This window comes from Macadamia integrifolia, unplaced genomic scaffold (assembly GCF_013358625.1).
Source record: "Macadamia integrifolia cultivar HAES 741 unplaced genomic scaffold, SCU_Mint_v3 scaffold_267A, whole genome shotgun sequence".
In the NCBI taxonomy this organism is placed as follows: Eukaryota; Viridiplantae; Streptophyta; class Magnoliopsida; order Proteales; family Proteaceae; genus Macadamia; species Macadamia integrifolia.
In genome coordinates this window covers 123294-134157 of record NW_024870659.1, presented here as the reverse complement: position 1 = coordinate 134157, position 10864 = coordinate 123294, and the positions used below count along the sequence as shown (strand labels likewise).

Sequence of the window (10864 nt, the reverse complement as noted above, 5' to 3'; positions counted from 1 at the left end):
CGCAATTCTATAAAAATAAAGTGTTTTTATTCTTGAGGTACCCTTGAGGTGTTAGATGAATTCAATTCCCTAAAACTTAAAGAACAATTAATGCTGTGATGTGGAGGACTGTAGGTGTCTGTGAATGAGGTGCAATGATACTTGGGTTTTCAAATCTTGATTCTGAATTTTTGATACACTGAAATTATCATATTTTTGCCAAAAAAAAAGAAAGAAAAAACTTGAAACCATTACATCAATATTCTTCGATATTATCTTTCCAGGCCAAGCCACCTCTTGGCGAGGTGGTGGTTGCTATTCTCGGTCCCAGTGGCCGTACCCTCTTAAGAATGGAATTGATATGCTACCCTTGCCTCACCCCTTTTGGGCTGCCATCTATGGACACTATGGTAATGTTTGATAACGTTTCCAGAAATGTGTTTCTGTGTTTTTCTATTCTTAGAAACGGAGTAAAAAGTATTTGGTAAAACCATTTCGTTTCACCTATTTTTAGAAATTGAAATTGAAATTTCTTCCTATTTATGGTGGAAGAAACAACCATATTTATGGAGTCATTTTGCCGTTTCTGGAAACGACTAATGGACCAAAAAATAACCCCAAGCCTGATAAAAACTCTCTTATTTCCACAGTGAGACTCGAGAAAGCACCCTTCAACGATTACTCTGCGAGAAAAGTACTCCTCTGCTCGTCTGCAACCTCCAACGAGTCCCTCCTAGCTAAGCCTCATGGCGACCAGCTATATCTCTCGTGAACCTCATCTCTTGTCCTATCAATTACAGAGATTTGTTCATGGAGCAAGAAATGGTATGACAAGTGATAGAGAAGGAGAGACCTACGGTAATGCTACAAAAGAGGCTTAATCGCTCAATCTTCTACCTCAGATTACCTTCCACAAGCTTCATTCGACTTCAGGTAGTATAGATCAAGCGAATGTGCCTTCAGTTCCCCTAATCTTGTGCTTCTCTCCATTACCCTACAAGGTAGGAGATTCTTCTCCCAAATTTTGTTTGAAATCCTAAAAATCATCTATGCAAAAAAGTTTTTAAGGTTGTAAACTCATTGTTTCTTCTAATTTGCAAAATTTCCCGATCGTAGTGGCCTAGCGGTTTACAACTCCAATTCTCTGTGTACGATCAGCTACAAATATGCTGTGAAATCGATTGTTTGCTTCAAGAATAGTAAGGGGATTTTAACCCTTTTTAGATTTTTTCCATTATGTATGCGTGGATTATGGCTCTAGTATGATAGAAATCGTGGTAGAATTTTCATATGATTTTAGGGCGAAAAACGTTTCAAACGGTGAGAGGTTATGGGAACAAAAACGTGAATTTATGTTTCTGTTGTTTCTAAGCATAGAAATGGTAAAAACGTTGTCAAACGGTGCCTACATATTTTCGCTTGTCATCATTTTAGGCACCTCCTTTTAACTTACAAACTTCAAAGAGCTTTAATATCCACTGACCTATAATCATAATTCTCAAATGGGAGGTTAGATATGTCATCAACTTTCATGGAGGTAGAGGCTCAACCAATGGGAGAGTTGGGATGAGAGAGACATAAGAAACTTTTATAAAGGAAAGAGGAGAGAGATGGACACAATCTAGTTATACGGACGGCATACCCAGCCTTTTTTATTCTCAAATCATTTGATTTTTTTTAAATCACCCTCAAGTAAAACCTAACGGGCCCTAGTCATAATTAACTTCTCTTACATCCAAACGGAGCCCACAACTCACAAGAAGTAAAATTTCGAACGCGGCTGCTCAGCCTGCTCCACTCTGGCCCCGTGCTGGACGCCTGCTACACTTTTACTCTCTCAGACTTCCAGTAGCAACGACAGCAGCAATAATGGCGGGAAGGGAAGGTGTTCTACACAGTGAAGTCTTCGATCCTCAGATTGAAAGATTGGAAGGGGAAGACCTCATGATTGAGTTGCAATCTCAACTTAAATCTCTACGAAGCAGAGTCAAGGTATAGTCCTTACTTCCATCCACTTCTCACGCACGTCTTAGCGATTGTTCTTCTGTTTATCTATTGCGGTATTTTATTTTTGTTTCAGCGCACTTGTATTATTATTTTTTCTCTTCAAATGTACTTTAAAACTCAGGAATTGGAGCTCGAAAACGCAAGATTATCTCAGCTTTCAAATTGTCGGTGCCAGAAGGTTCGCCCATGGAGCTTTAGTATTTTCTATCATTATTGTCTTTTTAACATAGTTCTCAGATGCTTACAATATGAGTTCAGGCAATAGGGATGAAATAGATATATTCTATGATTAATGGCTATTATTCAATCACTCCTTAGGGTTGATTGGTGGAACTTGTTACTTGTTAGGTTTTCATTTGTTATACAAAATTCACAAAATTAAGTGTAGCTCTAATAAAAGAAAAAATTATGATGTTCCAGCTAGTTTTTATCCTGAAGATTGAAAATTCATCAGTCTGTTTATAAACTGATCCCCAAAAGTACAGCTTGTTTTTTGCTTTTGTTGAAGTTTAGATGTTGAAATTCATTAGGTTTCTGGCCGTGCAGATACAGGAGTCTCCTGAACTTTCTGCTGTATCATCTGACATTTCAGTTGAGGACATAGCGCAATCGACTGCTGGTGTTGGTATAGTTGGAGTAGTTTTACCCCAAGAACATTGCAGAGAAGAAGGCATATATACAAGAGGGAAGGGGGGAACCAAAACTGTTGATGTGAATAAGAAGAAGAAATCAAAAGAGGAAACAATAGGTTAGTTGATGATCTCAAATTTTAAATTAAAAATACAACTTCCAATGAATAACGATATAGAAATTGAAGACAGGAATATCGATTTATTTATCCAAATTTTCTTAGGATCTTTTATATTTCTTGTTGCTGTTGTCCATTAACAATTATTTTGATGCATTATTTGACAAACAGGGGAAAAAACCCCACTTCTTATATAAAAGGTAAATTAAAAAAAGAAGAGTGAGTAGAAAGAGAGTTTTTTTAACGAATTATCATGTCCTGGCTCATATAGAAAGAATCAATGAGAAAACAATTCTTTATCTTTCTCTCTTACATAGTTATCAAGGTGAGAAAGCTACAAGGGCGATAGTCAAAAAGCAAGGCGACACCAACGAGGCATCAAGGTGTTGCCTAGGCGCCAGACCAGGCTGAACTGACTTATCACCTAGGCGTTACCTTGATAACTGTTAAGTTTGTCTTGAATTTTTGACCCGTTTTGAAGAATGACCCGCTCCGACATATTTTGGTGGCAACCCAAATGGAAAGTTTTCTGAGATCTATGATGGAAGCAGAGGGATTGGGCCGATAGGCCCAAGCTTGGAGCCCAGGAACTTGGAGGAGTATATAATGTACTATCGTTTTGTTAAGCAAGTCATTGTAATTTGGGGGTTTTTTTCAAGCTAGGGTTTCAGGACGAGTTTTTCCGCTGCTGCTTGTGTGTAATCTCTCTTTTACATAGTGAAATATCATCTTGTTCACCCGAGGACGTAGCACACCACATCGGTGTGTGAACCTCATTAAATCTCTGTGTGTTGTGCAGATCTGTCTTGGTTTACTTTCGTATTTGTTGGTGTTTTCTATAACAATAACTATGCTCTCTTATCCTTAGGCTATGTTTGGTAGCCAAGAGAAGAAAAGAAAAGAAAAAAGAATCTAGAAAAGAAAAGAGAAGAAATGGTGAGAAAATTAAAAGAATATGTATGTTTGGTTACCAAGAGAAGAAAAGAAAAGAAAAGAAAAGAAAAAAATTCAAAAAAATTTGAATTTTAAGAGAGAGATGGACACATAGGAAATCATTGTGTAATCATTCATTTTTTGTCTCATTATCTTTTCATATTTTCTCATGTTTTCTTGTGTTTTTTGCAAGAAAATTTTGGGGGAGCAAAAAAAAATTTCACAATTCCCAAGAGGAATTTTGAATTTAAAAAGGGAGAATCTTCTCTTCGGTGAAGACATACCAAGTACAAAGAAAAATTCCGAACCCAAGGAAAAAAGTACAAAAAGTGTACTTTTTTATTTTCTTCTCTTGGCTACCAAACACAATCTTAATTTCTTTCCATGTCTTGGATTAAAAACTGTTCAGAGTAGGTTGGTGACAACTTGACTCAAACAGGGAGGCTCTTCACTTTTCAATAACATTGACCTGAATTGCAAATAATGCTCCACAAATATTATCCTTTGAGATTTATCTACACGTTGGGGGTATTGGGGCCTCAAAAGTACTAATTCCATGCCTATGGATTATTTTGATACATCTACACATTCATGACTGCTTTTATTTTGGCAAAGAACAGAATTTCTTGAAGTCGGATTTTCTCTGGTATATCCGTAGATAGGCTGCCATGTCCTGGTAGACATGGATGAAAATGTTAAATATGATTATCACTAGAAGAAGTTAAGAATTTAATTACTTTTGAAAGCAGGTTGCGACACGGGGATCATGCGTCACCATGCTAGGAGATATGTTGCTCTAAAGATTATGTACTTTGGTCAAAGGTACGCTCTAAATGTAGCATAGTTGGGACTTGATCGGTATGTTAACTAATCTACTGTCCCTATCACTTCCATTGCCTTTGAAATTTGGTTAAGTGCAACTTATTTCATTTTCATGTGAACTATGTAGACAAAAATTTTGAATGACATCCATGAACCAACAAATATTTCTCCTGTTAAAGGTTCCTTATGATTCCCTTTACTTTTAACTCCCCCCCCCCCCCCCCAGTGGAGAATGGGGGTATGTAAAGAATGAAGTTGGAGTTTTTCCTGTGTTCACCTCCTTCCAAACCGTCCAAGAGATTGCAAAGTGCAGTAGTTTATCCAATATCCAACCCATTTTCCTGAAGCTCTGACTAGCAAAACAGTCCCTTTTCTGTTGGCATTTGTCTTCTCTTTATGATGAAGCTTGGGTGGTTGTGGCTTACTCCTATGATCGGATTGAATCTTGGAAAGGGGTTTGATATTGAGGAATTTTCCACCCTTTACAAACTTGTAGTCATTTTGGAAGGAGTGGAACAACAGCCTCTTCGATGAGAAGTCAAAAGTCACCTTCATCAGGTGAAGTAATTAAATAAAGGACTACATTCAAATGCAATTACCTCTATTTTGGTTGCATCAAGTGTTTAGTATTTTAATGAAGGTGAAGTAATTAAATAAGGGACTGTACTCAAATGCAATTACCTCTATTTTGGTTGCATCAGGAATTTAGTATTTTAAGTACAATGAAAAATGATTGTTGATGACATGTCGTCGTGTAGCTTTTTGTTGTTCTTATCACTTGCTATATCGTATCATTTTTCCCCAGTCCCAGGGATTAGCCCCCACCCCCCTTTTTTCTTTTATATATTTCTTTCCTTATCGAGAAAAAGGGGGAAAAATGGGGAGTGCCTTTCCCTTTCTGTGCAAAAATTTATAAATAGCAAATATAAGCACATCTTCACCATGTTTAAAAGAAAAGGGAGGGAATATTAAGAAAAGAAGTACTGAATTCAAATCTAGAATTGATGTTTCTCACGATAGTGCTTGAAAAATTGCTAATTTAGTAAGAACCCGGAGGTTCTTTGTCTTGTACAGGATAAGTTCCCAGTTTCATGTCTTGTGAAAAATAAAGTGTGTAGTCCAAACCTTTTTTTTTCTGAACTTTGACCAAGCACAAGACGGTCTGAACTGTTTTTGAAATTGGAATTTACTAAATGCTGTTATTTTGTCCCATGAAGAATGATGCTTATCATGCTTGAAAAAATGTATAAACTAATTTGGAACATTTTAGTGTTGGTCCCAAATTTAATGTTATAAATGCCAAACATATCAATAATCCTTTATCTTTCTTATAGCTTAACGCCTTATTATCCAAATGATTTTCTCAGCACTTGTTTTCAATGTAAATATTCTCATTGCACTGATTGGATTTGTTTCAATCTGGTGTTACATGCTTTTGCACTTCATTGCTGCGTGTGTCATTTCTGACGTAGGATTAAAATTTGAGACGTTTACAGGTTTCATGGTTTTTCTTTGGAGGGACAAATGGATCCAACTGTCGAGGTCCTTTTCTTCACCTCTCTCTGTCTAACATTGTGATCATACTAATCATAGAGTATATGAAGCAGGAAAATTCTCAATGAAGAGGGTAACCCAAATTCCAAAGTCATGGAACCTATATTGTTGCAAAATTCTCTTTCATTTCCTAGTGATTTTACTGTTCGATAGTACACTAAGCTTGAAATTTATTTCTAGTTTCTGAACTTGATGGGTACAGTGGATGCATTGAATTTGGAAGCAACCACTACCTTAGGAAGAGTGCCTCTATCCTTCAGTTGTGGCTTCCTATGCATGTTATTTTTGACATTTAGGATATGATTTAATTATTTCATGAATGATATTTCTTACTAAATGTTTGCTTCTCTATTCAGCAACTTGGTCATTTCCACATGTTACTTTGTTCTTGCTACATTCTTGTCCATTCTGCATGTTACATTATACTTGCCACATTCTTTTCCATCCTGCTTCTTGTGCTAACAAAGCTAAGGATAAGTTTCCTTTGGTCACCTGCCATCATCTGATTGAGTGGTTCTAGTTAAATAGCCATCGCAAAAATTTATTTCCATTAAGAAATGAAAAAAATCTGAGTTTCGTAGCTCAGCTGACCTCAGGTGATAGAACTGCTCGTAATCTCTCAAGTCTCAACCAAAAAGAGGCTTAGCAATAGAGGACAACCATTTAATGATCACTTATTATTAAGGAGAAACCACAATATATCTCCTAATGACTCAAACACTTGAAAGAATTAAGAGGACGGATTTAAATACTCTCTCCAATGCATGGGCTTGCAAAGCAGTGTCTATATGGCTAAGAATTGACAGACTATGGCTGCACTGATATGCCTTGGAGTGGAGGGTTTCGGATAAGCTGATATTTGTCAAGCGACTCAAGCCAGTCAATACCCCTTTGCATCAACCCGCCATTTGTTATCTATCATGTTTGTTTGACAGAAACTATATGGAGAGCATTTTTTTTTTTCTATTTTCACCGTTTCTCTATACCTTTTCTTGAGAACACTACAGGGTTCCTTGTGAAAACACATTTGTTGAATTTTCTGATTATTAATCCATCAGGTGCAAAAAGAGTTCTTATTCTATTTAGCGAATAATAGCTTTTTCAATTGATCCAGGTATATATCCTGTGCTTGTGACTCTGAGTCATAGTGCCTCGATTACATGATTCACTAACAATGGGAAAGATTTTTCTAGGAGCACTCTGCTCCTTGCCCTTCTCATGTTGTCCTTATTGTTTTTATTTTGTGTCAACTCTATTTTGACATATAATATGTGGCAGAAGAAAAATCTTGGAGGGGTGGGTAGGTGGGTGGGTGTGTGTGCGTGCGTGTGTTGGTTATGTGGTACCATTTACTCTGGTGATAGCTAGGTTTTCTTATCAATGGTTTATTTTGGTAATTTCATATATTGAAGAACTAATGTAGAATCGATCTCGAACCAGTAAAGCCAGCTAGAGATCAGTTGCCCTACAAGAAGGGCATCACTACCAATCCCGATCTATTGCTCCACCACAATAGGGCTGGAGCTGCATCACCACAGTCCAAGGAACAACATCATCATTGACTCAAAGAGGCAAAAGCCAAGTTTCTCTATCATGCAAAATCATTGGGCATCATGTGTTCCCATTGCTTGTATTTATAAAATTAGAGTTTGTGTTATAATAATTGCAAGTCTTGGCTTCTAAGTAGCTTACAAAATAGCAACTCTAGAAAAAATTAAAACAACTTTCTAGAAAGATCTAGTTTCTAAAACGCAAACAGGAAAGAAACAGAAAATAGTAGCTACTAAGGCTGCGTTTGACGTTTTGTGTCAAAACTGAAATTTCAGTTTCTGTGTCAAAATATCGTTTTTTTTTTTTTTTGAACGAAACTGGAATGACGGAACTGCCTTTTTTCGTTCCGTCAATTATTGTTTCTACCTCTTTTTTTTTCACTTTTTGTTCCAAAAAATGAAACACAGAACGAAAAAACTCCAGAAACGTTTTTCTGGAACAATACCAAATGCAACCTAAGTAGCTATTAACTAACAACTATGACCCATTACAAAACATAGAAACTAAAGTAGTAGTAAATTTAACATTGTTAGGAATCTATCGTGAGAAAGGAAGAGGTCTGCGCAAGGGAGGGCAGCCCCAATCTAAGATTGGGACTTCCTTTTACCCAAATCGTAGATCTCTCTCTCTCTTCTCTTTGCAAACGTAATATTCCAGCAATCTTCTAGATAATCTTCTCTCCTCACAATCACAAGAGGCCCGCACAAATATTCATTCGAACTTTTAGAATAGCCTCCGTGCAAATCTCCCCCAAAATTTCTAAAACAAACAATAAACTCCAAAAGAAAAACTAACTACTTAATCCAGTATAGGACTCAAGTTCCTAATAATTGTGTTTATAGGATTGGCCCATTACAATAGTAAACCCCAAAAAACAAAGCCTATGGCCCATATAACCTATTGGGCACTCAAATTAAGCCTAACTTAAACAAAACCTAAGTTAGACCCAATAAACTAGACCAAACCCAAAACAACAGCCCAACTTCTCTTCTTGCTGGAATTCTGCGTCTAGAATTGTTAGAATTTGGGAATTACAAGTTGATCTCTTTTTTAATTTTTAGGTTTATAAGTTTCCAATTGAATGTACCATTTTATATGAAAGAAGCAAGTTGTCATTTCCGCAAAACATGGGAATAACTTGGGGTTTGATTACAATCTCTATGTGATCATGTTCCCTTCTGGATGATGAATTTTACTGTATTTTATTCTCATAAAAGAAAATTCAAATACCTTTATATTATTAGTTTCTATAAGATATTACTATTCCTGCAGTCTGAATTTTTCAAGGCACTCAAGCAAACAAAGCTTTTGATTGGTGAGAGAGAGGAGTTACAGTACTCAAGGTGTGGTAGGACTGACAAGGGTGTTTCATCTGTCGGACAGGTTTGTGAATTCCAGAATCTTCTTTCTTAGTTCTTTTCAACTTTCATGTTTGATGTTGTCAACTTTCTGTTTCGTAGTCCTCAAATTTATTTATTTTGGATGAATAATAGTTCTCATGTTTGTTGGCCAGAGAAGAAAAGTTCCATTCATTGAAACATTGGATATTCGAGCGATTATATTTTCATTTGTGTCTAATTTTAAATGTCTGTATTTAATAAATTGTTGTCATGTCATGGAACATAGGAGGATCAATGTTTCCTTTCTGGCTAACTGAACCTTGTGGCAAATAAATAATAGGGAACCTAGACAGCTTTGCAGAGTGCATGGGAGGGGGGTGTTCATGTGTGTTAAACCTTTGTTTGACCTGGTCTTTATCAAACTGGTAAATCAGGTTATCCAGTTTCCTTGTTTCTGCCTCTGCCCAGAGTGTTTGCACTTGATTATCGTCCTCTTTTAAGAAATATAAGGTATTACAACACTTTCTAACTATTTTCAATGAATATCATTCTACATCTTTGATGATTTTCATCCATGGATGTCCAAAATGCTTGATGTGAGCAAAGAGGATAAGTCTTTTAGGCTTTTCTTGACTCTTCACGGGTATTATTCTCAGAAGTCAGTCGACAAAAGAGAATTTTTTCTAGACAAATATTTAATTGGTTGCTTTGAGGAATCAGAATTGAGATAGATAATATTGCTTACTAAGGGTTGGTGCTCTTCATAAAAAATTGGGTTGAGAGACTTAGAGAAGGTCCCATCTTCTTCGTTCTATTCTCTGAAGGTTAGGGTTGAAAAGTTCTACTATAGGTAGACTTTCTTTAGCAGTGTTGAACCAAGTCTTGGTATTTGGATACTGGTAGTGACGCCCTATTCACTAGGAACCCACAATTGCTAAAAGTTTTTGGAATTTTACAATGTGGATGGAGTTTTGCACCTGTCCAACTGATTGTGTTAGCCTTCCTAGGTGTCTTGTGGTGATTCATGAAGCCCTAGACAGGGTATTCTGGATAGCTCAAGGATTCTTACACAGCATGATGCCCTGAAGAAAGTCTTCCAGTTTTTAAGTTGCCTATTGTTACTTGGTAGCTTTAATTATTTTCTTTGGGTCACCATTGAGGCAGATAGGCATGTTTTTGCTGTTGGTTGGTAATGGAGATTTGGCCGTGGATATCCTTAGTGCACTCAATTGGCTAGGAAAACAATTGAGGAATGTCACTGTATGAGTAAGTCATATGAGAATAGAGGGGTGGGATGGGATCCTGTGATGGCTTTATATTAGGAAGGGGTAGAACTTGAGAGGATGTGTTCATAGATGTTAAGACATTTGCTCTGGCATTACTTGGTGGTAGGAGGCAGGCTTATTCTATGGATAACTAACCATGGCAGCAGAGAGTTGGGAATTTCCAGCTTTTCTTTGTTTTGTGTTGAGTAATGATAAAGAACGTTTAACATGATTGGGGTTTAGAAAGCTAATCTAATATCTTTTTTTTCCCATTACTTATCAAAGAAAAAATACCTTTTTCTTAAATTTTTTTTTTTTCTGATTTTCTTTTTTACATTCTATGCCTCTAAGATGCATAGTCAATACATTAGATGGGAAATCTATACGTTTGAGGGCTGTAATCGGCTACAGTTTGGTTGATATACCTTGAAATAGTAAAACTTTGTTGATATGGGAAAAGTTTCATCCACTTATTACATTTTAATTCAAAGTTTAAAAGTATATATCAATATTCTAGAACTTAGGATTAGGAACGGGATTGGTCACGATTGATTCCGACCAGATTTTGATCTGGATTGCCGGATCAGTCAGTAATCAGCTGATTCTTCTCCAACAATCCAATTTATTGGATCGGGGTTGAATTGGCCCCCAAAAAGTTTTTTTTT

The 10864-nt window shown here is 36.5% G+C and overlaps 1 protein-coding gene across 3 annotated transcripts in view; it reads left to right on the top strand.

Moving 5' to 3' along the window:
* Nucleotides 1-1691: 1691 nt before the first annotated feature.
* LOC122071569 (tRNA pseudouridine(38/39) synthase) overlaps nucleotides 1692-10864 on the top strand; it is a 23432-nt gene continuing 14259 nt past the window's right edge. The window contains exons 1-6 of one of the 3 annotated variants that reach the window (XM_042635939.1): nucleotides 1692-1971; nucleotides 2108-2164; nucleotides 2533-2734; nucleotides 4414-4489; nucleotides 5986-6031; nucleotides 8867-8977. In XM_042635939.1, coding sequence (XP_042491873.1) covers nucleotides 1849-1971; nucleotides 2108-2164; nucleotides 2533-2734; nucleotides 4414-4489; nucleotides 5986-6031; nucleotides 8867-8977 — 615 coding nt within the window. In that variant the 5' untranslated portion in view covers nucleotides 1692-1848. The remainder of the gene's footprint in view (nucleotides 1972-2107; nucleotides 2165-2532; nucleotides 2735-4413; nucleotides 4490-5985; nucleotides 6032-8866; nucleotides 8978-10864) is intronic. The other 2 variants (XM_042635937.1, XM_042635938.1) reach the window with 2 other exon arrangements.